This window comes from Podarcis pityusensis (assembly GCF_964106645.2).
Source record: "Podarcis pityusensis genome assembly, chromosome: 2".
In the NCBI taxonomy this organism is placed as follows: Eukaryota; Metazoa; Chordata; class Lepidosauria; order Squamata; family Lacertidae; genus Podarcis; species Podarcis pityusensis.
In genome coordinates, this window is record NC_138029.1 from 111,367,630 (window position 1) to 111,394,667 (window position 27,038).

Genomic DNA, 27,038 nt, shown 5'->3' on the forward strand with positions numbered 1-27,038 from the left:
GTGTGCGTCTTATGGAGCGAATGCAGGCAGGAGGCTCTGCTCAGCACTCCCTTTAAAGAGCCGCGTGGAGTGTGTGCGCGGCTCTTCGGGGCTTTTCCCTGAGGAGGGAGAAGGGCTGCCCTTCTCCATCCTTGGGGAAAAACCCCTAGAGCCACACATACACTCCGCTCACTCTTTAAAGGGAGCACGGCTCTTGGGGGAGCCTTATCTGTGCGCAGCCTCGCCTGGGCAGGGGATGAAGGCTCCCCTTGCCTGGGAAAGGCTGCGCACAGCCAAGCAAGAAGTCAGGACAGCCAGCGGGATCGCTGTGATCCCACTGGCTGTCCTGGCTTCTGGGATTCAGAATTTTTTTCCCCTTGTTTTCCTCTTCCAAAAACTAGGTGAGTCTTATGGTCCGGTGCGTCTTATAGAGCGAAAAATGTGGTGTGTTTTTTACTAGAACCTTCTCCAATGATTGTTCCACAGCAACTTGTATTCAAAGCTACGCTGCCTGAGTTCTTGGAGGCAGCATATGTCTCATTATCAGGTCCCATCATCAGCCTTGTTCTCCGTGAGTCTGTCTAATTCCCCGCTAAAGCTTTCTGTCTTGCGGGAGTGGATTCCATAATATGTAATGTGTGAAGAAACACATTACTGCATCCAGAATCGCCTACCGTTCAGCTTAATTGATTGACCTTAAGTCTTATGAGAGTGGGAGGACAAGGACTTTCTCCACACCAGAGGTAGCTCAAGAGCCTTAGCTGAAGCTTGTCAGCAGTGTGGATGGTTTCTGTGTGTCTGGTCAGAGGTGAGAAACCCCAACATATCAGGAAGGTTACTGAGAGGTTTATGCTTTGAGTGCAATTCTGATTCCCTGAAGTTCACGTTCTGGACTGATTTTTGGTTGCAGATTCAGGTTTGATCAACTCACTGTACACAGCATGGTCCCTGCTTAGTCCCAATTCAGAGAAGACCAAGGACTCACGTGTAATTGTATTCTGATCTATCTGCCCATATCCAGGTATCATTGAAGTCCTTCCGGAGGCCAATCCAATGGTCAGCTTCACCCTTGAACCGGAGCATGAACACCTTGGTTGAAAACACACAAACAGCTTAGAGCAATGCCTCCAAGTGAGTCTTCCACCTCAAATAATGCCAATTGTGGGAGGAGAACGAACTTCTGACAGAGACCTGGGCAGTGAGACTGGAGATGCAAAGTAAGTGAGGCTTAGATAGCAGAAGGAAAGCTTTGCTGAAAAGGGAGGAAGGAGGTTCAACGAGGATAGGAAAGTGGCTGAAGGAAGCCTATAGGCAGGGATGGGGAACTTGCTGGAGAATTGATCTACAATTCCTATTATCCTTGATCATAATGGCTGCAAGTTGGATAATTTGTTTGCATCAAGCTATGACAAAGCCAAGTTAGCTCACAGATTCTCTTTATATTTCCATAAGGATAGCTCATCCTTAGTGCTGTGCAGGAGATAATTCTCACAAACATTTATACATTTGTTGGTCTCACCTTTTCCAGCTCACTCTGAATCGCAGCCAGAGAAGAGCCCTGGGAAATGCAAAAGCGCTGGGCAGAAGTCCAGTTTCTTTCTTCTTCTGAGAAAAAGTAACACTTCCCTTCATAAATAATCCAGCCAGCTGGGCACGCTGCTCTCAAAGCAGCAGAGTAATTCACATCAGGGGAAGTCTGGTTGGATATCCCCCCTGCAAGAGAGAGAAAGTTCTGCTGTGTACTGTGATCTGCACATAACATTTCAACCTCCGGCTTGGAGGGAGGGCAAAGAAGGAATCAATAAGCAGCTCTTGTGGCCCCTGGATTCAGATGCATCTTAGAGAGAGGAAAGGGAAGGAGCAGTAAAGGAATCACACAACTTGGGGGAGCTTTGTTGCTCAGTGGCAGAGCATCTGCTTTGCATGCTGACGGTCTCGGGTTCAATCTCTGGCAACTTCAGGTAGAGCTGGGAAAGATCCCCTCCAAAGTCCCAGAGATAAATACAAGATAAAACATCGAACATTAAAAACTTCCCTAAACAGGACCAAAGTCCCAGAGAGCCATTGGCAAGAGCATGGATAATAAGGATTCAGCCAAAGGCAGCTGTTTTTCTAACTGCTGCTGCTAAGTGTGAACTGGCCATTAGCAGCCAAAGTGCTGATGGCAGACAGAGGTCATGCCTGGGACAGACCTGGAAGAAAGCACTAAGAAAACAGGCAGAAAACTCACCTCTCGGGACAGCAAGAACAAAGATGGTGGTGAGGAAGAGGAGAATGAGGATAATTTCGACGACGACGATGACGATGGATACAATTAAGATGATACACTTAGGCATGATTCTTTTACAGCAATAATTAGGGTGACCCCCTGAAAGGAAATTAGCACACACAAATAATGGTCTTGATTTACCATTGCTAGGGAAGAAATAATAATAATACAAATCTCACCTATAAGGGGTCTTTCACATGTAGCCACATCACAACACACACACTCACACACACACACACACAACTAAAACCAGCATGGAGAACTGGGTTGCTAATACCAGAACTTTGTTGTTATAATTGCAATATCTATTTCTTCTTGACATTCAGGAGTTTGGGGTTGGTATATTTCAATTTTGTTTCCATAGCTAATGGTCTCTGCAGCATCTTAATTTGCCAGGTAATATTTGCATTTGTTGGCGATTGTTCCAGCTCTTTTTCTTTTTGTTTAAATTTACACAGAATCTTTTTTGTGTTTCTCCTGTCTCTCTCTTTTAAGTAAAGAGTTGTGTTGTATAAAATAACCTCTTATATAATATGCTTTACTTGCCTCCCATACCATACATATTTCCGTACCTTTATCTAAATTATTCTCAAAATTATTTTTCTTAATTTGGGGTTGGAACACATTAGCCAGCAGCCTTTGGACACCCAGGCTGTCAGATTCTTACTGAGATATGAGTGACAGCCCTCCCTCCCCCCCACAGGAAGACTTGGGGGCCTCACCTCACAAACGGCCCCATCCAGCTCATCCACACAGCTGTTAAACTGGGCAGGTGATTTTGGGGGTCATCCTTTGGGGGCAAGAACTGATTGCTACTAGGAATAGCTAGAGGGCAAACTGGGATAGACACCTACCAAGATAAGACATTTGATCAGAAAGAGCAATCTTTTACCTATAGCTGAAGAATTCAACTGGTCCCAGAGCAGACATCTAGCATATGCATTACTCCCTGCCCCCCCTTGTAGTTGATGAAAATAAACCAGGGGTGGTGAAGAGGGAGAAAACGTATACTTTTAAAGATCAGGCTGTGTATTTTGGTAGGTTTTCATCGTTTGCAAAATCCTGCCCAGCCTAAGTAGCCATAGGTGAGGATGAGGATGGGCCTCAATAGCTGAGGAGTAGCATATATATATAACAGGTTAAGGGCTTTCTCTGTTTCATGACACTCTTTCTGTCACCCCAGATGCCCATTTTTATTTTTATTTTTGCAACCCCATTTCCAGGAATTAATACAAGCACCTGCCCACTCATTTGCATCTTTGCATTTTATTAGCTTTTCTGAAGTGAAGAAATAACAACAACTCCCAGAATGACAGTATTCAGAGAGCCTTTTAAAAAGTTACAGGGAAGCAGGCAGAGGGCCTTCTCGGTAGTGACGCCTGCCCTGTGGAACGCCCTCCCATCAGACGTCAAGGAAATATACAACTATCTGACTTTGAGAAGACATCTGAAGGCAGCCCTGTTTAGGGAAGTTTTCAATGTTTGATGTTTTATTGTGTTTTTAATATTCTGTTGAGAGCCGCCCAGAGTGGGCGGGGTAATAATTAATAAATAATAATAATAATAATAATAATGACCCCTTCATGGATCACTGCCTTGCCGTGGCGAAGGGGCTTGAAGAACTCAGAGAAGCTATGAACTACGCCGAGCAGGGCACACAAGATGAACAGGTCATAGTGGAGAGTTTTGACCAAACGTGACCCACCTGGAGGAGGAACCGGCAAGCCACTCCAGTATCCTTGCCAAGAAAACTCCATGGACAAAGACAACAGGCATATAAAAGTTATGACGCTGGAAGATGAGCCCCTCAGGTCGGAAGGCGTCCAACATGCTACTGGGGAAGAGCGGAGGACAAGTACAAGTAGATCCAGAGCTGATGAAGCGGCTGGGCCAAAGCCGAAAGGACGCTCAGTTGCGGATATGCCTGGAAGCGAAAGGAAAGTCCAATGCTGTAAAGAAAAATATTGCATAGGAACCTGGAATGTAAGAAACATGAACCTGGGTAAGTTGGATGTGGTCAAAAATGAGATGGCAAGAATAAATATTGACATCCTGGGCATCAGTGAACTAAAATGGACGGGAATGGGCGAATTCAGTTCAGATGACCATCACATCTACTACTGTGGGCAAGAAACCCGTAAAAGAAATGGAGTGGCCCTCATAGTCAACAAAAGAGTGGTGAAAGCTGTACTGGGATGCAATCTCAAAAATGATAGAATGATATCGATACGAATCCAAGGCAGACCTTTTAACATCACAGTAATCCAAGTTTATGCACCAACTACTGGTGCTAAAGAAACTGAAATTCACCAATTCTATGAAGACTTACAAGACCTTATAGAAGTGACACCAAAGAAGGATGTTCTTCTCATTATAGGGGATTGGAATGCTAAAGTAGGGAGTCAAGAGATAAAAGGAACAACTGGCAAGTTTGGCCTTGGAGATCAAAACGAAGCAGGGCAAAGGCTAATAGAGTTCTGTCAAGAGAACAAGCTGGTCATCACCAACACGCTTTTCCAACAACACAAGAGACGACTCTACACATGGACATCACCAGATGGGCAGCATCGAAATCAGATTGATTATATTCTCTGCAGCCAAAGATGGAGAAGCTCTATACAGTCAGCAAAAACAAGACCTGGAGCTGACTGTGGCTCAGATCATCAGCTTCTTATAGCAAAATTCAAGCTTAAACTGAAGAAAGTAGGAAAAACCACTGGGCCGGTAAGATACAATCTAAGTCAAATCCCTTATGAATACACAGTGGAAGTGAGGAACAGGTTTAACGATTTAGATTTGGTGGACAGAGTGCCTGAAGAACTATGGATGGAGGCTCGTAACATTGTACAGGAGGCAGCAACGAAAACCATCCCAATGAAAAGGAAATGCAAGAAAGCAAAGTGGCTGTCCAACGAGGCCTTACAAATAGCGGAGGAGAGAAGGCAAGCAAAATGCGTGGGAGATAGTGAAAGATACAGGAAATTGAATGCAGATTTCCAAAGAATAGCAAGGAGAGACAAGAAGGCCTTCTTAAACGAGCAATGCAAACAAATAGAGGAAAACAACAGAATGGGAAGAACCAGAGATCTGTTCAAGAAAATTGGAAATATGAAAGGAACATTTCGTACAAAGATTACCATAATAAAGGACAAAAGTGGTAAGGACCTAACAGAAGCAGAAGACATCAAGAAGAGGTGGCAAGAATACACAGAGGAATTATACCAGAAAGATATGGATGTCTCGTACACCCCAGGTAGTGTGGTTGCTGACCTTGAGCCAGACATCCTGGAAAGTGAAGTCAAATGGGCCTTAGAAAGCACTGCAAATAACAAGGCCAGTGGAAGTGATGGTATTCCAGCTGAACTATTTAAAATTTTAAAAGATGATGCTGTTAAGGTGCTACACGCAATATGCCAGCAAATTTGGAAAACTCAGCAGTGGCCAGAAGATTGGAGAAGATCAGTCTACATCCCAATCCCAAAGAAGGGTAGTGCCAAAGAATGCTCCAACTACTGCACAATTGCACTCATTTCACACGCTAGCAAGGTTATGCTTAAAATTCTACAAGGAAGGCTCAAGCAGTATGTGGATCGAGAACTCCCAGAAGTGCAAGCTGGATTTAGAAGAGGCAGAGGAACCAGAGACCAAATTGCAAACATGCGCTGGATTATGGAGAAAGCTAGAGAGTTCCAGAAAGACATCTACTTCTGCTTCATTGACTATGCAAAAGCCTTTGACTGTGTCGACCCCAGCAAACTATGGCAAGTTCTTAAAGAAATGGGAGTGCCTGATCACCTCATCTGTCTCCTGAGAAATCTCTATGTGGGACAAGAAGCTACAGTTAGAACTGGATATGGAACAACTGATTGGTTCAAAATTGGGAAAGGAGTACGACAAGGCTGTATTTTGTCTCCCTGCTTATTTAATTTATATGCAGAATACATCATGCGAAAGGCTGGGCTGGATGAATCCCAAACTGGAATTAAGATTGCCGGAAGAAATATCAACAACCTCAGATATGCAGATGACACAACCTTGATGGCAGAAAGTGAGGAGGAATTAAAGAACCTTTTAATGAGGGTGAAAGAGGAGAGCGCAAAATATGGTCTGAAGCTCAACATAAAAAAAACACGAAGATCATGGCCATTGGTCCCATCACCTCCTGGCAAATAGAAGGGGAAGAAATGGAGGCAGTGAGAGATTTTACTTTCTTGGGCTCCATGATCACTGCAGATGGTGACAGCAGCCACGAAATTAAAAGACGCCTGCTTCTTGGGAGAAGGGCAATGACAGGCCTAGACAGCATCTTGAGAAGTAGAGACGTCACCTTGCCAACAAAGGTCCATATAGTTAAAGCCATGGTTTTCCCAGTAGTGATGTATGGAAGTGAGAGCTGGACCATAAAGAAGGCTGATCGCCGAAGAATTGATGCTTTTGAATTATGGTGCTGGAGAAGACTCTTGAGAGTCCCATGGACTGCAAGAAGATCAACCGCATCCATTCTTAAGGAAATCAGCCATGAGTGCTCACTGGAAGGACAGATCGTGAAGCTGAGGCTCCAGTACTTTGGCCACCTCATGAGAAGAGAAGACTCCCTGGAGAAGACACTGATGCTGGGAAAGATGGAGGGCACAAGGAGAAGGGGGCGACAGAGGACGAGATGGTTGGATAGTGTTTTTGAGGTTACCAGCATGAGTTTGACCAAACTGCAGGAGGTAGTGGAAGACAGGAGTGCCTGGCGTGCTCTGGTCCATGGGGTCACGAAGAGTCGGACACGACTAAACGACTAAACAACAACAACAACAACAACAATAATGACAGCTTTGCCTAAGGAGGCAAACTTACCAGCAGCATCTCCAGCCTCTTCCTTCGATTCACTGTGAGGACCTCCTCGCTGTCCCTCTCGCTTTTCAACAATGCCAGGTGGTGTTGAAATTGTGCCTGCCAAAAGCAACAAGCAGATGGGTGTTCAAGGCTTAGGGAGTGGGCAGTTCTGGGTTTCTGCAAATTTCTTCTGCCGTAGGCTCCCTTCATAGGTATGAGCAATGCAAGCGGATCATAGGCAGTTCTAGGATGCCCAAACACTCCTGAGAGGTGTAGGACCTCAAGCGTCCTTACAAGCACTCCTTCCTGCAAGGTTCTAGTTCTAGGCTCCTGTTCCTGTAAGCACCTGGTATCATGTTTTTAATATTCTGTTGGGAGCTGCCCAGAGTGGTTGGGGAATTAATATCCATTTTTCATTGACTCACTTTGCTTCATTTGGTAACAAAGTCTCCATGCAAGTTATTTGTTTCATTTGAAAATGGCCCATGTTCATTTTCAGCCACGCAGCCGTGAATATGGCCCATCGTCACCTATGGCTACATAGGCTGGGCAGGATTTTGCAAACTACCAAAACCGGCTTACAAAATGGAATGACATGACTGCACATTCTGCAAAAAATAAATAAAATAAAATAAAATAAAAAATAATCTGTCTCCAGTCTCCATCTTAATACTTTTCATGCATCAGAATTAACTTGCTTACCAGATTTTTCTCTCCTCTCTGAATTTTCAGAATTGTAACTTGCTCCATTCTGTTGAGGTAAAAACACAACTTGTTCTGCTCTTACAGGTTTCTCGTAGGTATTGGCATGTTCCACCATTTTTGGATCACCTGCCAGCAGATCCTTCATCCTTCAGAATAATTGAAAACCTTATTTACAGGCAAAACAACCCTTGCTTGCAGAAGCACCAGACGCCTTTATGAGAAACAAGAGGGAGGTATCAAAAATTTAGGTTTGCAGAAGTACAACTATTTAAGTGAAGAGGACAACCCCCTAAAAAAACCAAAAAAAAATCTATAGAAGTTTATAAAATTATGCATGGCACAAAGAAAGTGGAAAGAGAAAAGCTTTTCTCCCACTCTTGTCAGGACACTAGAATCAGTGGGTATCCAACAAAGCTGAATGTTGGAAGATTTAGGATTGTTCCAGGAATCCCGCCCCCCCCCCCCCCCCCAGTTCCACAAGCATGACACGAATACACACACACACAACTCCCATTGGTAAACTTTTTTTTGTAAGGGCCTCCATAAATAAGGAAGCGCCTAAACATAGAAGTCTGCCCCCGTACGGAACCTGTTCCCTATTCTCAAACTGGGTAGACTGTTTCCCTGTTCAAATAAATCGCTGTGCTCTAGCCAATGAATGTAACCGAACAGCGCCCCTTGTGGCAGCCAAGCAGGTACTGCAAGGCCTCTGTCTATCTTGCTCAATGACTTTGACAGGCGGTAATACAACATATTCCTGTCCATTTTAGTTCACTGATGCCCAGGATGTCAATATTTATTCTTATTATGAGATGGCAAGAATAAATATTGACATTGAATAAATATTATTTAGCTAGGCATCAGTGAACTAAAATGGACGGGAATGGGCGAATTCAGTTTGGATGAGCATTATATCTACTACTGTGGGCAAGAATCCTGTAAAAGAAATGGAGTGGCCCTCATAGTCAACAAAAGAGTGGCGAAAGCTGTTCTCGAAGCTACCAGCATGAGTTTGACCAAACTGCGGGAGGCAGTGGAAGACAGGAGTGCCTGGCGTGCTCTGGTCCATGGGGTCACGAAGAGTCGGACACGACTAAACGACTAAACAACAACAATACAACATATCCAGAATTAATTGACCATGACTAATCTTTTCAGAATGTGTCAGAAAGTTTCTGCTTTGAGTGAAAGTATCTCTACCTCTATAGTGTTTCTGTTATAAATTCATAGAAATATAACCGTATGTCAGATCTGTGCCGTTCCACTTTTGTTTTGCACCTTGGAAGAAGGACTCTCAAAGGGGGGAGGCTTGATCTAGGGCAGGCATAATCCCCCAGGCCTACCAACACGTCCGCAGTGAGCTCACCCTAGCGGACATACTAACGTTGATGGTGCCAGACTATGGATCATTTCACTTACAAAGAACCAGCATTTGGAAATGGATTCAGTACCGACTAAAACAAAAGACAGTAGTCAACCCTCCCCTCTGGGGGCAGGAAACTGTGAACTTCTCTTTGTTCTATGGAATGTGCGCTTGAGAAGGGAGAGGGGAGGAACGAGACAGGTGCCAAGACACTCAGGTTACCGCCTCAACCCCTCCTTTTTTGGGATCTATCAGTGATGTAGTTATGATGTAGCAATGATGTAGTTTTAGGGGTGTAGCATGGGGATTAGGAACGGATAAAAGTTGGGGTCGCCTTTTGTTTGGGGCTTCCATCTTGCTTCATCTTGCAGTGAGTGGGAGTCCTGTCATGACAGTTTACAATAAAGACCAAGCCTACTGGCTGCTGTTTTGCTCTGATATTCCTGGCTGGTGTCTTTGCTTTTGTCCAAGGGAGCCCTCAAATTTCTCCGTTAACAGTTTAAAAGAAAGTGCTTTTCTCTACAGTAGAGACTCAAATAGCCTCCAATTCACAGTAGAATCCGGTGTGCACAAACTCGTAGTTACAAAGTGCACGCTCCGGTCAAAGTGCCTGCTAGTGAAGCAGGTGCAATAAAATAAAGCTATCTGGCTATAACTTCTGTTATTCACGTCAGAGAAGGAGCAGCACCTATTTACAGCTATCTTATTTAGCCCTATTGGCCTTTTCTGCTCTGAGCCTGCATGCACGCATTTCTGTACCCGTGTGTGCACACCTTTAATTAAAAGCAAACAGAAGTGCCCAAGCACAATTGCTACCAAACACCGGTGCCAACTTGAATAAATTATCTTTGTGTGGAAGGGGGCAGGTAATCAATCACATGATGCGGCGCACGCCCACTATTTGAATGGCAATGCCTATCAACTTTGTGGGCCCGCAGCCTCTCTCAAATGGGGGGGGGGGTCCGCTCCCCTATGATTTGGCTACTACAGTACACTATCTGAGGCAACGTGGGAGCTTCTGAACATGCGTTGCTGGGAACAGGGCTGCTAAAAGGGGGGGGTGTACCTCAGATTGCTATGTATTTTTAGCGGTTTTATTGATGGGAGGGGCCAGTGGCGGAGGAAGGGGGATGAAATTTTTTTGCCCTCCAACACCACCTGATGTTGCACGTTTATAATGCATACAAATCTCTGTTTTTTGACTGATTGTAGCTGAGTCCAAAGAAGATGGTAAGCATGTAAGATTATACTCAAGTTAAGTTACAAAACTCGGGAAGAGATGAGGACTATGGGTTCAAGTTGGGAAAAACTTCACGGATGGGGGCAGGTTAGAGGTGGTGGTGGGGTTAATAGAAATGTTCTGGGAAGGAGTTCTGAGCATTAGGGGGCAGATATTCCTGCTAAAGGAAGCCTTGGAAAACACAGTGACATCCACAGCCAAGTTTTTATACCCTCAGATACAGATCACTTCCCAAAAGCCCCTGGCCCCTTATTTCTTCCAGTTTCAAGTCTTACTTGCAGAAGTCTTCTTTGCAGAGCTGGAAAGGGGAAGCAAGAAAACCATCTGCTTACACTGAGTGACTAACAGGTGTCTGTTGCTGTAACCTTTGATCAGATGCATGAAGCCGTTATACCAAGTTACGCGCAAGAGCACGAGAGGGAAGAAGAAGACTGTAAGCAGCATAGCCAGAAAGAAATGAAACGCTGTGAAGCGCAAGCAGTGAGAATTACATTAACAGTGCCCATTCACACATGCAACATTATTGATAACACAACCATCCTTTTTCAACGGAGGAGCGTAATTTAATTCAATGAACTTCTGCAAATTTGCTGAAAGACACCTAAATAGTTCCACAGAATTATTCACACACTCTTCAGTCCCTAACAGGTCTGGTTCTCCTGGTGAGTTTACATGGCGATGCCGGTCATGGATTCTTGTCATGTGCTGGGGCAGCCTCTATACACACACATGTACACGAGTCCCCCCCCCCCAATCTGGCCCCTTAATAGAGTAAAAACAATTGTCTAGGTCTGTATGATAGTATCAGGCGGCTGAGGAACCAACTCCCATGGCAAGTTGTCAGGAATGGATAATATATGGAAAAGTCATTACCATCAGCTTTTATTCAGTATTCACAGAGAGAGGCTTGGGAATACAGCCTCTCGGAATAACGTGTTGCTTCGAATGAAACTGCACCCCACCCGTCTCTCCCATTTCCTCATTTGTCACCCCTATGGGTGCTGAGAAGTGCCCTCTGCCTTTGAGCTCTTTGCCCTCCAACTTCCAAGGCCTGCTATGTTTTGGAAGGGGGGGGGGCCTGGAATGCTTTCTAAAGACAGTGTGTCCATCAGCTGTGGCCCCCCTGGTTCTCCCCGTCCTCCTCCTTCTCTTCTCCCATTATTTCCCAGCTTTCCCCCTCATCTGCCTCTGAGCTGTGACCTCCCTCAAACCCCTGTTGTAAATTTAAGCTGTCTTCCTCTTCTCTGGAAGGGTCAGGCTGGGGAGACGGTCTCCCCCATTCCTCCTCTGCCCAGTCCCTGACAGACAGAGGCTACACAAAAGCCTCCTGCCCAAGTGAGGGGAGCCCCCCTGCCTGAATTCAGCACAGCATTTTCCTGCCTTTCTCGAACTCCTTTATTCCTCACCCCACAAAGACAGCCAAGATCCACACTCCAAAAGCAAGCACTTGATATTCATCAGATATCTTCTTCATTGAAGCAGAGGTTGGATGGTCATCTGTCCTGGATGCCTTAAATGAGATTCCTGCACTGCAGGGGGCTGGACTAGATGCCTTTCTGACCCCTTCCAACCCCACGATTCTACGATTACGTCGTCTCCCACCCACCCGATGTGCTTCCAGTCTAGAATCTGTTCCTAGAGAGTTTTTCCTCCAGGACAAGGCAGAAATCCTTACCTCTCCATGAAGAGTATGCGGCTCCTTCTCCTCCCCCTGTGCACTGAAGGTTTTGCAGGTTGGGTCCCTTTCCTCTTTCCTCTTATTTTCCTGCCATGGTGGCACAGCAGAGGCCCTTCGACAGCAGATCGAGCTACCAGCCGCTGATTAAAGTGCTCAGTGTCACCTGTTGAAGCAGCAGCTCCCCGGTGTTTATCTTGCAGGATAAACTTTGCTGTTATCATTAGAGACAAGCCCTTATCAGTACTCAACTCAACCTTTAACCGGACAAGAAAAAGGGTGTGCTTAACTTGGCTGGGAAAATGGGAAAATGTAAACACTTAACTTTGTTTCACCTGTGGTGTCCATTGCTATCGCGCAAAGGGTGCTCGGCTACGCACAGCAAACAAGCAGATGCTCTAGAACTGCTAGTAATCTTACAAATGAACATAGGAAAATCCAGCCTGCTGTCTTCAGTGACTAAGGCTTAGAGGAACTTCCGCTGAGAAGTACCGTATTTTTTTGCCCTATAGGACGCACTTTTCCCCCTCCAAAAATGAAGGGAAAATGTGTGTGCGTCCTATGGGGCGAATGCAGGCTTTCGCTGAAGCCTGGAGAGTGAGAGGGGTCAGTGCGCACTGACCCCTCTCACTCTCCAGGCTTCAGGAAGCTATCCGCAAGCCTTGGGAGCCCAGCAGGAGTTCCCGCCGGGCTCCCAAGGCTTGTGCATAGCAGCCTGTTCTGGGGGCTGGGGTCGGGGGAAGCTCGGGCTTCCCCCGCCTCAGCCCCACGCCTGGCGGGGAAATATTTTTTTCCCTTTATTCCCCCCCCCTCCAAAACTAGGTGCGCCCTATGGGCCGGTGCGCCCTATAGGGCGAAAAATAGGGGAAAGTCCAACTGAGTGCAGAGGGAATTCCCCCGACACGTCTAAAGGATCTAGGTTAGGGTTACTCGAGAGCTATTTGGAGGGCTGTCCTGCCACTTCCAACCTTTTTGAAAAAAAGGTTCCATAAAGCAAGTTTCTTGCTTTGAGATTTTATTTTATTATTTTTAGAGAAAGTGGCAGTAGCGCATACAGTAACCGTCTCAGTGACGGTTGGACCCCCTCTTTGTCTCGTCTGCTCAATCTGCTGCAGCCTGTCTTCGCATGCACGGGAAGTCCCCAACTCACCAGGGGTTTGAGACCCGTCGGCTCCCCTCACCTGGTTTAGCCAGCCATTCAACGGTGTCTCCAAAAGAATTTACACATCACTTGAGAAGACAGGCTAACTAATATCAGTTTACTGGAAGAAGCAAAGATCACCAGTGTTGAAGCAATGATTCTTCAACATCAACTTCGTTGGACTGGTCATGTTGTGTGGATGCCTGATGATCGTCTTCCAAAGCAACTACTCTATTGTGAACTTAAAAATGTAAAGTGTAATGCTGGTGGTCAACAAAAGAGGTTTAGAGACTGTCTCAAGGCAAATCTAAAAAAAAAAAAAAGTAGTATAAACACTAACAACTGGGAAACACTGGCCTGCGAGCGCTCCAGTTGGAGAACAGCCTTTACCAAAGGTGTCATGGGCTTTGAAGACATTCAAACTCAGGACGCAAGAGAGATATGAGCTAAGAGGAAGGCACGCTTGGCAAATCCACACCGTGATCAACTCCTGCCCGGGAACCAATGTCCCCACTGTGGAAGGACGAGTGAATCCAGAACTGGCCTCCACAGTCACTTACAGACTCATTGTTAAAACCGTGTTTATGGAAGACAATCTTACTCAGCTACGAGTGATTGCGAAAGGAGAAGACAAAGCCATTCCCAAGTGTGTCTGCTGTCGCATGCTGGCAGCTTCTAGGAGCCACAGGTGAGGGCTGAGTGCAGGGTGGGGACCAAAGGTGGACAAACTACTCCAGAAGCGGCACAACGTGTCCCCTACCATAGTTTCTACTCCTCCCCCAATGGATACAGTTAAACACTAAAAACCATACATTTATTACATTGACACAGAGGAGCCTCTTCAGTAGGGCTGGTGAGTGTGGGCCTCACCCCCTAGGCCAGTGGCATAGCGTGGGGGGTGCAGGGGGGGCTGGCCGCACCGGGCGCAACATCTGGGGTTAGGGCAAATCCACGGGTTAGGGGGCGCAAATCCACGGGTTAGGGGGCGCAAATCCACGGGTTAGAGGGCGCAAATTACTTGCCTTGCCCCGGGTGCTGACAACCCACGCTACGCCACTGCCCTAGGCCAGGCTGAAAGGGCCTTGCAGGGAGAGGGCTTCACGCCTCACAGCTGGGCGATGTTCCTCTGGTGTAGTGTTCATGTGCTCTGCATGTTAACATCCACAAATCCCCCCCCCCCCCGCTTCGCTAGCCTTGTTGCATCTATTTGCCTCACTATAGCAATTATAGATAAGTTCGGCAAGCTGTTTCTCAGAATTAAAGTACCGTATTTTTTGCCCTATAGGACGCACTGTCCCATAAGGCGCACCTAGTTTTTTTGGGGGGAAATAAAGGGGAAAAAAATCTATCATCTATCTATCTATCATCTATCTATCTATCTATCTATCTATCTATCTATCATCTACCTATCATCTATCTACCTACCTACCTACCTACCTACCAGTATCTATCTATCATCTATCTATCATCTATCATCTATCATCTATCATCTATCATCTATCATCTATCATCTAACTATCATCTATCTATCTATCTATCTATCTATCTATCTATCATCTATCTATCATCTATCTATCTCTCTCTCTCTCTATCTATCTATCTATATCTATCTATCATCTATCTATCATCTATCATCTATCTATCTATCTATCTATCTATCTATCATCTATCTATTATCTATCATCTCTATCATCTCTCTCTCTATCTATCTATCTATCTATCTATCTATATCTATCTATCATCTATCTATCTATCTATCTTCTATCATCTATCTATCTATCTATCTATCTATCTATCTATCTATCTATATCTATCTATCATCTATCTATCTATCTATCTATCTATCTATCTATCATCTATCATCTATCTATCTATCTATCTATCTATCTATCTATCATCTATCTATCTATCTATCTATCATCTATCTCTATCTATCTATCTATCTATCTATCTATCTATCTATCTCTATCTATCATCTATCATCTATCATCTATCATCTATCATCTATCATCTATCTATCTATCTATCTATCTATCTATTATCTATCTATCATCTATCTATATCTATCTATCATCTATCTATCTATCTATCTATCTATCATCTATCTATCTATCTATCTATCTATCTATCTATCATCTATCTATCATCTATCTATCTATATCTATCTATCTATCTATCTATCTATCTATCTATCTATCTATCTATCTAATATCTATCTATCATCTATCTATCTATCTATCATCTATCTATCTATCTATCTATCTATCTATCTATCATCTATCTATCTATCTATCTATCTATCTATCTATCATCTATCTATCTATCATCTATCTATCTATCATCTGCATAACATCATTCAATAAATAATTAAACAAAAGAACTTTAACACAACCGTAACAACACAGTGCACTAGAGTTTGACATGTTGGACAAGGAGATTAACAAGCACCTTAAATACATCCACTTAGCAATGCCTGCCAAGAGCTGCTTAACCAGGGAGACTTCTCAGTAATGTAACCAAAACATTGTGGCTGTTGTATTATACCTAACTGGCCACGTAAGAGAAGAATTTCTTCCACATACCGTATGTACCTGCAAACCTGTTCCACCTGCTTTCACCCCTCTTTATCTTAAGTTTTTGCTTGTCAGCTAAGATAAGAGACCAAACTTTGCACCCTCATCTCTGCAATGAGAACTGCATGGATGGTGGTGCATGCAAGGAAGAGCTCTTTCTAGTCAGGCAGTGGCTGTGAGACACAAGATTAAGTCTCTGCATAACAAGCCATCTGGTTAACAATGGTTGCAACCTCCTGTGTCTGCACCACAGAACAAGAACACGTGTAAAACATTGTGCCAATCACACCCTTCCCATCATAGCATACTCACTGGGTTGGATTCACATGACATAACTTCACTGGGGTAATACTCCAATGTTATCCTAGTTTAAGCATCCTCTCTCTCTCTCTCTCTCTCTCTCTCTCTGTCTCATACTAGATCACCTTACAATACCTCTCAGAGATTTGGGATAAAAGGGCTTGATGCAGAATTGTTACGACATCCTTCAGTTTGGGGCTATCACTGTTGTAGCAGCGTTCGAAAGTCAGATCCCTGCGTGTAGACCCTTCTTTTTAGAGCTTTGCAAGAAGTCTGCATCTCGATTATTTGCAGCCAATTATGTCGTGTTTTTCGGTAGGTTAGCTACATAAGCGCCATCTAGGGGCCAACCAGCCACAAGCAAGTCATATGCCTCCTCTGTACTGCTGTGCTTTGCCCAAGATCTCAGAATGTTGGTGGAATAAGGACAACAACATTGCTCTCAAAAATGGATTCGGGACCTTTTAAAGTTTAGCAAAGTATAATTTATTCAGGGATGGGAGCACCCATATATGAGGAGACTTAGTGGCCTAATGGATCAGCCACCAGAGCTGGGGATTGTGGATTCGAGTTCCATGTGGGTTGTTCTTTGTTCTTGTTTGGAAGGGAGCAGGTGGAGCTGTGGTCTAAACCACTGAGCCTCTTTGGCTTGCTGATTGGAAGGTTGGTGGTTCAAATCCCTGCCATGTTGGTGAGCTCCCGTTGCTCTGTCCCAGTTTCTGCCAACCTAGCAGTTCGAAAGCACACCAGTGCAAGTAGATAAATAGGTACTGCTGCGACGGGAAGGTAAACAGCATTTCCATGCACTCTGGTTTCCCTCACCGTGTTCTGTTGTGGTTTAGTCCTGCTGCCCACATGATCCAGAAAGCTATCTGTGGACAAACACCGCCTCCCCCGGCCTGAAAGCGAGATGAGCGCCACACCCCATAGTCGCCTTTGACTGGACTTAACCATCCAGGGGTCCTTTACCTCCCTCCCCAAATAGATAGGGCACAGAAATATATTTGGATCTTTAAGACCTATCCCCAAGTCACTGGCTTTATTGGGCAGCCACATGTCATTTCCTTGAGCACTACAATGCCCCCACTTCAGACTTTAACAGTAACCTTTTCGTTCATGCCTCCTACGGAAAACGCCCCCTCACCAGCCTTTAAAGCAGATACCTATACAAAAGTTTGCTTGGTGCAGGCTGAATGCAATGAGAACGTGCAACTCTGCTCTGGTGGCTTGCCACAGGAAGTTGTCACGTGATCGTTGCTATAGGATGTTATGATGGCTGCAAGCCTAAGTGGCTTTCAAAGCGGACTATCCTTAGTTCAAAGAGCACAGGCGTATTGACAGCTAGTAACCAGGGCAGCCAGGGACTGGACCACCCCATTCAGAGGCAGGTGTACAACTTTGTTTTCTGAGGACACTCAGAGGGGATGCTTAGCTCCATTATTTCCTACTTGTGAATTTTCTTGGGGGCATTGGGCTGGTGACTGAAGAGTTCATTATACTGACACAGACTGGCAGTTCTCATGTTTTGGCATACATTCTTGTGTGGCACAGTTGGGCATCCTAGGCAAAACGTTGTCCAATTCCTTTCATTTCACCTGGCGTTGTCCAGTGGCTCCTCATAGCCAGAGGAAGTGTCCACTAGTGCCATCATGTTTCTGCCATCTGTATTCTGCCAGAAATTGTGTCTTTAATATGGAATGGATGGCTCATCTATGGTTGCCAGCTTCTGTGACAGGCTCTCGGGGTTCACCAGTCCTTTGCCAGTGCTTGGCATTTTAAGTAGGCCTCAATCCACACCAACCATGCAATGGATCCTGAAGAGACCACCTGTGGACGTTTCCTGGAGGCCCCATCCAGGCTTGGATTAACCATTAAGCAAACTAAGCACATGCTTAGGGCATAAAGGGGAAAAGGGGAACACTACAGAAATTTCCCGTTGCCAGAAGCAGATGTATTACGTAAGATTAGTTTTGAGGATCTGATCATAGATTCTACAATTAGAAAAAAGGAGGAGAAAAAAAATCAAATATAGATAAAGTGGAAGTATACAAAAATAAACATGGTTTCCCATCTTGCTGTAAGCTTTGTTTCATTTTGAAAAATAAAAAACAATTTTACGGCTTACTTGTGATTATATTTTGAGTTGGATATATATGGGGGCACCCAAATCTTTCAAGTGCTTTAAAGTCCTCTAACAGTGTTAATCCGGTTCTACCTATAGGAAAAGAAGGGTGGGGCAGTCTCAGCCATATGCCTGATGGCAGGGGAGGAGCCCAGTTGCTGTGGCTCAAGCAAAATGAAGGGTGGAAGAGATGGAACGGGTGTAAGAAACCTCAGAGTGATGGAAGAGATGCCCAGGGGAGATGCAGGGAACAGGCTGTGTACCTAAGAAGGCTTTTCCACAGAGATCGGGGGTGGGGAGGGTTTTGCTTCTTGCTCCCCTGCTAGTGTCCCCTTAAGCCCCACTGTGCATAGCCAGAAAGGAATGGCAGCAGTCTATGTTTACCTAGTCCCCTGGTCACTGGGGAGACAAATGAGCCCTGGTTGTAAACAAGCTTTGGTTAAAGGCACTGAAGCAAAATATCTCTGCCCACTTTGGTAAAAGCCTTTTCTGGATCCCTGGGGTGATTCTAGGAAGCTCTACTTGTTCCTGAGGTTTGGAATTCACTCCTGAGGAGACAGGACTGGAAAACGGAGTCTCTGAAGGGACCACCTTGGAAGAAGAGGGCTGCTGACAGGAATCTGGCCTAGAGGTGAAACATGTTCCCAGAGGAACAAGTGGAGCAATGTTCCTGAGATAAACCCTATAGCATACCAGATTTGAGCAGATGCCTTTTTGGACACCTTGGCCAAATGTGACCTGTGGAAAGCATGGGCAAGTCTCTGTTGATGTTCCCTTTCCCCAGAAGTAGATCCCAGCTTCCCATAAGCACCAGCTCAGTCGCTCTGATAAACAGGATGCTGGAGGAGATAGGTCTTTGTTTTGGTCCAGCAGGGCTCTTCTTAGTTGCTGTACTGATTTAATAGGTGCACCTGTTTTCCTATTGTGCTGCTGGGTGCTGAATTTGTGCTTCATACCTAGCTATATTTTTCCAACTGGCAAAGCCGGGTACCTTGCTCTGTTGCAAAGAGAGATAGTTATATAGAGACTATCAATAAATGGGATTCCCATTTGGATTTCACCTACGTTTTAATTCATACAAAACTCACTGTCTCGTTGACCCTGATCTTGAGAGGCCATTGATCAGAGAGCTTTTCTTACATTCCCCAGGGAAGACCTTCTGAAGCAATGTTGCTACTGCTAAGTCCCAGGAACGAAAGGTGTTCCATTCTAAGACTGGGTGTCAACATTTAACTCGAAAATTCAATATCTCAAAAGACACCTATAAAACAAGGAACAAATGTATTGTGGATTGAATCAATCATTTAAAAGGCACAAGGTTAATCAAATAAAAATGGGTTACTAGTCCTCAAGAATACCAGGTGCCAAATCCCCAGTCCCCAAACCTAAAGGGGTCACAGGATGCCAGCAAGTGCAGTTTCTGGCAGAGAAGCAACAGTAGAATCAGGTGGAGGGGGTGGCCAAGGACGCTGGTGCAGCTATAATTTAAACAGAGATGCACTCACTGGTCTCAACCAATTGATTCTTATGAGAAAAGGAAGTCTAAAAAAAACTTTGACAGAGACCACTTGGACCCTGTGATGCTGAGCGTGCTAGTCGCTGTCGCTTGGAGTCGAACATTCGCCTCTGCAGCTCCTGTTGCTGTAGCTCAGCTTCCTTCCTTCATTTCACATTCAGCTTTCTCTGCACATGGCTGGGGAAATAGCATATGCGGACCTAAACATTCGGGAAATGCCTTCCTGTTCAAGGATTCCGATGTCTCGTCCTGGCAGGAACTGCAGTAAGTGGCTCACTTAGTCATGCATTTTTATTTTGTGCAGGGTAATTAATCTGCAGGCGGGTTCCATAATCTGAAGTCCTCAGGTTCTGTTTTGCGGGTCTCTGCTAAATCCTCTTTTCCTTGCTGCCCAGTGTAGTTGCCTGGATAGTCTTCAGAGTGATGCATCCTTCTTTTATTCTAGAAAATCTAATTTAACTACAAAGGGTGGATATGCTAGAGATTTACAATACATGAACAGTATGGAGAGACTAGAAAGGGGTTTGTTTTTTCCTCTCCTTTGCATAATTCTATAACCTTGAAGCCACCTAATAAAAATAATTGGAAGCAAGAGAGGCTAATGAAAGTATTATTTTCCTTCATGTATTTAGGAAAGGGCTCAGTGATGGAATGCAAGCTTTGTCTGCAGAACGATCCAGTTCATTAAAAAAAATTATTTATAATCCTCAATTTTATACATTTCAATACTTTTACAATCATTTTAACATTTTGAAACTCGACTTCCTTCTTTCTGCGGTTCCTTAATTATTATTTTTTTTAGTATTTTCTGCATATTCCACATTAACTTAACTTAATCATTTATTCATCTACTTTAAGTGCATACTCGTATAAAACCACAGGTCATTACAATAATCCTGCCAATGTTCTTATCTGTTTACAGTTTGTAAATATTCAATAAACCATTTCCATTCCCCCCCCCCAAAAAAAGTTTGTTATCTTGATTTCTTATATTTCTGGTAAGTTTTCCTGTTTCTGCGTATCCCATAAGTTTTTGTATACATTCTGCTTTCATCGGGACTTCTTCTTCTTTCCATTTTTGGGCAAATCACATTCTTGCCACTGTAGTCACATACATGAACAAATTTCTATACAGTTTGGGTAGTTCTGTCCCTATAATTCCCAAAAGAAAATCTTCTGCTTTTTAAAAAAATTATTTTAAACATCTTTTTCAATTCATTATATATCATTTAACTCACTCTAGGTGGGGCTGCCCTTGAAGCTGACCCAGAAACTCCAGCAGGTGCAGAATGCTGCGGCGAGACTCCTTACAGGGTCCTTGCTGTGGGGTCACATTCACCCAGTGCTATACCAGCTGTACTGGCTCCCGGTGGAGTACAGGATCAGGTTTAAGTGCTGGTTTTAACCTTTAAAGCCCTATATGGCCTAGGACCCTCGTACCTACGGGACTGCCTCTCCTGGTATGCCCTGTGGAGGACCTTACGGGTCCAATAACACCCTGGAGGTCCCAGGGAGATTAGACTGGCCTTGACCAGGGCCAAGACCTTCTTGGCCATGGCCCCAGACTGGTGAAATGCTCTGCCACAAGAGATCACTTTAGAGCTCCATGTCTAAGCGCTCCTTCTTTTGCCCTGGAGATTTCCCCATGAAAACCTGCTCTTTAAAGCTGAATTGGTGTGAACAGCAACCCACAGAAAAACTGAATTGCTGCTTGTTGTGCTTCAGGTTTAAAGAGGGGGGGTTTTGTGAGGAAAGCAAGAAAAGAGCACTCAGACAAGGAGCTTTAAAGTGTGAAAATGTGCCTGGAAAGTGGGGGGGGGGGGAGGTAAGTGTGGATAAGCCCATATACCTGTAAAAAAAATTTTTTGAGGACTCCTCCAGGCAGGTATTTTTCTGTGGATGTATCCTGCAGCATGTTATTGACACAAGAATAGTGCCTCATTGGTGGAAGGCCACCAGATCCATCAGTCTCTGAGGGGCAGACAATTTTGTATAAACTGCCCTGCTGCCTTGTGGGAAGCTAAAGTATCTGGTGAGACTGCAGGACTGTGGAGAGAGTATGGCGGTGATGGGAAACCAATTCATGAACCAAGAACTTATATATTGACCACTAATAATGAAACATGGGACGCGGGTGGTTCTGTGGGTTAAACCACAGAGCCCCTTGGACTTGCTGATCAGAAGGTTGGCGGTTCGAATCCCCGCAACGGGGTGAGCTCCCGTTGCTCGGTCCCAGCTCCTGCCAACCTAGCAGTTCGAAAGCACGCCAAAGTGCAAGTAGATAAATAGGTACCGCTCTGGCGGGAAGGTAAACGGCGTTTCCATGCACTGCTCTGGTTCGCCAGAAGTGGCTTAGTCATGCTGGTCACATGACCTTTACCTTTAATAATGAAACATATGTTGTAGGTATTTTCCCACATTTATTATGCTATTTTTGTGATATACAAATGACATGAGAAAACTTGGTATACTTATTTGCATAACATTATTCTTGTTTATAAAACCCAATAAGTAAAAAAAAAATACTATGGGAGAATGTCATAGCTTTGATCCAGAGAAAATTAGGTTTTCATAATTGCAAACAGAATTCGGTACTAAGAATTTTAGGTTTGATCCATTATCCTCTATAATTTGTGTTCGTCTACTGCATTCAATGTTTTAGTTATGCACTGTATAAATAAGTAATAGATTTGATTTAAATTGATCTTCTATCTATATTAGCTGAATTGCTAGCCTTTTTTAAAAATAAACAAACAAAAATCAAAAATGAAGGATCTCTTTTGGATCTCTTTTAGAACAGTACAAAAGCTTGTGTGAATTAAAACTGCCCTGTAGCTACTGAATCTTGTACTTCTCATGCATTGTGAATGTCACATTTAAACAAAACACTTTGAGTATAAATCCCCCCCCCAACCCCGACTTAATATAGAACAAGGTTGTTTGTGCAGGCAGTAGATCCCATAATTCATAATGTCACACCAGCATCAGTTGCAATCTCTTTACACCAAAAAGCATAGTTCTTTTATCAACTTTTAATCCTTACAGATGACCGTAAGTATACACAGGGCCTTCGCGTTGCTCTTGGAACTGCCTGTGCTGTGATTCTCCTCCTCACTCTGGCTGTACTAACGCTGATAGTTTTGGGTGAGTAACTGAGTGCTTAATGTTGGTTTCTTCAAGAATATTTGCAATTCTGTGCAAGTCACCCCCCGTTGAATTTAGTAGCGTTTGCTCCCAGGTGGGAATAGGATTGCAGCCTGAGAGTGTGACTACAAATAACGTTTTCTGGCACAGTCCAGTAAACACTGACCATGCTGGAAGGCTACTGTTACTCTGCTTTTCATCAAAGGCACTGTAACACAGTTGGTGAAGAGAAAATAGTGTGGGCATTTTTAAAATATTTATGTATTTATTTATTTAAGAAACGGATTTGTATTCCATTTGTCCAAAATGTTCGGGTTAATTTGCGAAAACCATACACGTAAAGATAGCATAACAATAAACAATATGAAAAAACGCACACAACAACAAATGAAGCAGCAAAGAAAACATGCAAACACACAAGCTGCGATCCTTTGCGTATTTACAAGGATCAGAAATAAAATCCACTGAATTCAGTTGGATAAAAACTACAGTTTCAGATCCATCTGTGACCGTAACCTGCCAGGCCAACATGCTAGGTGGCTTCTGTTACCACAGAAGAATATAAAAAAGTTTGCTGGATCATCTAGTCCAGCATTCTGTTCTCACTGTGGCCAACCAGATGCCTGCTGGAATATTTTATTATTCCTATGAATGCTCCTTAATGCCCTGCTCGTTTTGTCCCAACAGCAGGATTCCTCATCATTGGTTGACAGGTTTGTTGTTGTTTAGTCATTTAGTCATGTCCGACTCTTCGTGACCCCATAGACCAGAGCACGCCAGGCACTCCAAACATATCAGGGAACTGCCATCGGCTCAGGGGCGAGAGGGGAAAAGGCAGATGGATTACAGAGAGCCCCCAAAGATTGTGGGAAGCAGCACTTCCTCAGTGGAGGAAGGAAGCCACGCCTCTAGTGGGCAGGAGATGCAGGGCTCGGAGGAGGCAAGGCGGTGCCAGGACACCTTGCCTGACAAAGCAGGGAGGAGGGAGGCCCCCCTTTACCCAAGCCTTCCTTGCGCAGTAGGCTTTCGCGCAGAGAGGAGAGGCGTAGGTTGGGGGTCAAGAGACTCCTCTGCTGGGGAAGATTTAAGGACTGCCCACTCTCAGATTCTGCTAGTGAATGAGCAAGACATGGAATAGAGGCTCTCTGCATTGTAAAGGTTTTTAGCACCAATAATAAAGCTCTAGAACAGACCAGTGAGGCATCTTGCCTGATTGCTCTCTAGCAAGCACCCGATAGCCATAACAGTATCCTATGCCTTCATGAATTACATTTGGCTATGTAACCAAACATAGCTGATTTTCTTAAGGAAATCAGCCCTGAGTGCTCACTGGAAGGACAGATCGTGAAGCTGAGGCTCCAATACTTTGGCCACCTCATGAGAAGAGAAGACTCCCTGGAAAAGACCCTGATGTTGGGAAAGATGGAGGGCACAAGGAGAAGGGGATGACAGAGGACGAGGTGATTGGACAGTGTTCTCGAAGCTACCAGCATGAGTCTGACCAAACTGTGGGAGGCAGTGGAAGACAGGAGTGCCTGGCATGCTCTGGTCCACGGGGTCACAAAGAGTCGGACACGACTAAACGACTAAACAACAACAACTACAACAACATGCCTTCATGAATTACATTTGGCTATGTAACAAAACAAAATGGCTGTGTTTCTTTTCCTGTGCAAGAAAAACAAACTGCATCCCAACAGTTACCCATAACAACGCAACACTATAAAATGTATTTAGTTTTGCAGCCTAAAGAAAGACCAGAGGACACCACCACCATCACCAGCGCCACTGACTCTGAATTTAAGCTACAGCTGAAACGCTATATGTGCAGCTTTCTAAGCCACAGCGGAACAGGTAACCTCAGCCACTCATGGATGACTCGTGCTTTGTGTATGTGTACCAGAAACACTGTCTGGACGTCAGCCACTTGCATCTTCCAAATGAGACTTACTATTAAAACACCATTTAAAAGTCTTACTTTTAAAACATGACACAGAATTCAGATGTATTGACTTCTGCATCCTCCCAGAAGGGCTGCTCAAATTAATTCTCAGCCTAAGTGATTATGCTGTGGTTCGCAAATGTCTTTTCATATCTCTGTAATGAAAAGAACCTTGCAGGCTTCATTAACCTGCAAACCCCAGGATATCCAGGTGCCAATGGGATGTTTACATAGTGCTGCCTTCTGTGTAATGGCCAGTGTGCTTCTAGTTATGCCCTGGTCAGAAGGGCTGCTAGGTTCAGTCCTTTCCCAGATGTGTGTTAGCAACTCTCCACAGTTGACAAATGTTTCACTTATACACGTTCTAGGAGTCTTGTGAATCTTTAGATGTTGGCAATAGTGTACCTTGGCAGATTTCCCTAGTAACTCTCTCTCACACAGCTTTTAAAAATGGAGATATTTATTAAGCACACACACAATCAAAACATACACATTTCAACACTTCCGTGGGAATAGCTCAGCATTAATACGCAACCATTAACATCAGTGGGGGTAGTTCAGTCACAACATACACTAAATAACCCTAAGTGATATTAAACTAACACACAACATACAGATAAGGAGCAAGCAAACAAGGTGTAAGATGTGATAGAGGGTGTAAAGTTCAGCACAACTCTAGCCTGTTCTCCCTCCCTGGGCTCACTTTGCAGCCTAGGCCTCAGCTAGGTGCAGCTGGACATGGAAGACCAGAGGGTGGTTTCTAAAACAGTTACACACACACACACACACACACGCTCAAAGGTAGGAAGAGGAAGCAGGTGTGGAGGCTACCTAACTTTCCTTTGGAAAACAGGATGGGATGATTGCTTTGGCGGACGATACTGAAGAATTGGAACTGAGGCATGTTGAAACTGTTGCTGCAAGTTAAAACATGATATATATTAAAAGGGAAATTCCTGGATGCCAAGATCCAAGTTTGGGGCAAAGTAAAGTCTGGAAAAATAGGCTGTTAGACCTCAAAAATATGTCTTTCCAACTGCGTTCCACAAAAGTCCTATCTTCCCTCAGCATAGGAAAAAAATCACATGTTTAGTATGTTAGAAATGGTTTCCTTACAAACTCTTTAAAGGTCAGGTTCATGTTCCTTTCCATATACCACTCAGAAAGGCACAGGCAGTAAAACTTAATCTAGTTCCAAAGTGGTGAAAGTTCATAAATTATTGGTATAGGAGCACAAAATTGGCTTGTGAGTGTCATGCAGCCAGGCTAGAGCAACCAGCTTAGCCTCTTCACACGCTGAGTTCATCAGTAGTGGCATAGCTTAGGGAGGGCCAGAGGGGTGTTGGCCCCGGGTGCATTTCCTCCTCACGCAGTCTTGCAGCATCACAAAGGCAGCATGAAGTCAGGTTCCGATGTAGTTTCCTCTCAAAAGAGACAGAAATGCTTAACTAGTATCTGAGACCACTTGGGATTCTACACGTTACTCAAAACTCCTGGGAAGTTTATTTATTGAAATAAATAAAGCTCCCCTTTGCAATGAGACATTTGTACTATGCAATAAATTCTCAGATTCTCCCATGAGGGGGGAAATAAAAGCATCCATTTACTCATGGAAATTGTTAGGTTTCTGTTTATTGCCACTGTGCAGTGCTTGGAGTCACAAGACTCTGTTTACATTCCAGACTGTTGGAAGTCTCACAGGAGACGGGAGACGGATGTTTATATTACTGGTTTCCTGTTCCTTTGTCCCAGTTGCCTCCCGGCTCTCACAGAGAGAGGATGTATATTTCGTTTCTGTCTGCGTAGTTAGAAATAAAACTCTTAGCATGTAGAGTGTCCTTCCCTGCTGCTTGGACACTCTGCATAATGAGGGAACGTGCCTGGAGCCTCATCAAAGGCTCAAGTCGTTAATCACATCGGAGGGCTCGACCGGAGGAGTAGCTTGGTCGAATGCAAGTCAGACAGAAATATTCTGCTTCTTGGTTTCCCTCTCTACCACTAGACGATGCCCCAAACTGCAAAATATGCCCCAATGACTGGGAACTGCACAGGAACACCTGCTACTGGATCTCTCAAGGGCAAAAAACCTGGACCGAGAGCCAAGATGACTGCAAAGGAAAGAACTCCACCCTGCTTGTGATTTGGGACCAGCAGGAGATGGTAAATATGCAGCTTATGAGAAAAGACTAGCCACACAGGGATCCAGTGAAGCAAAGCCCACAAGAGAGTCAGACTTCTGGCCAGG

General features: G+C 44.4%; 2 protein-coding genes across 4 annotated transcripts in view; one reads left to right on the plus strand and one right to left on the minus strand.

The window, feature by feature from the left end:
- LOC308470025 (C-type lectin domain family 2 member E-like) overlaps positions 1–12,137 on the minus strand; it is a 41,317-nt gene extending 29,180 nt beyond the window's left edge. The window contains exons 1-6 of the mRNA XM_080993239.1: positions 12,056–12,137; positions 7,775–7,923; positions 7,094–7,189; positions 2,210–2,347; positions 1,499–1,692; positions 965–1,068 (exon numbers count right to left, since the gene is read on the minus strand). Of these exons, the coding sequence (XP_080849365.1) occupies positions 965–1,068; positions 1,499–1,692; positions 2,210–2,347; positions 7,094–7,189; positions 7,775–7,923; positions 12,056–12,063 (689 nt within the window). The 5' untranslated portion in view covers positions 12,064–12,137. The remainder of the gene's footprint in view (positions 1–964; positions 1,069–1,498; positions 1,693–2,209; positions 2,348–7,093; positions 7,190–7,774; positions 7,924–12,055) is intronic.
- A 7,664-nt stretch (positions 12,138–19,801) lies between these two features.
- LOC308470076 (killer cell lectin-like receptor subfamily B member 1B allele A) overlaps positions 19,802–27,038 on the plus strand; it is a 55,945-nt gene continuing 48,708 nt past the window's right edge. For 2 of the 3 annotated variants that reach the window (XM_080993339.1, XM_080993341.1), the window contains exons 1-4: positions 19,802–19,971; positions 22,753–22,851; positions 24,589–24,705; positions 26,796–26,953. In XM_080993339.1, the coding sequence (XP_080849465.1) occupies positions 19,881–19,971; positions 22,753–22,851; positions 24,589–24,705; positions 26,796–26,953 (465 nt within the window). In that variant the 5' untranslated portion in view covers positions 19,802–19,880. The remainder of the gene's footprint in view (positions 19,972–22,752; positions 22,852–24,588; positions 24,706–26,795; positions 26,954–27,038) is intronic. The other variant, XM_080993340.1, reaches the window with a different exon arrangement.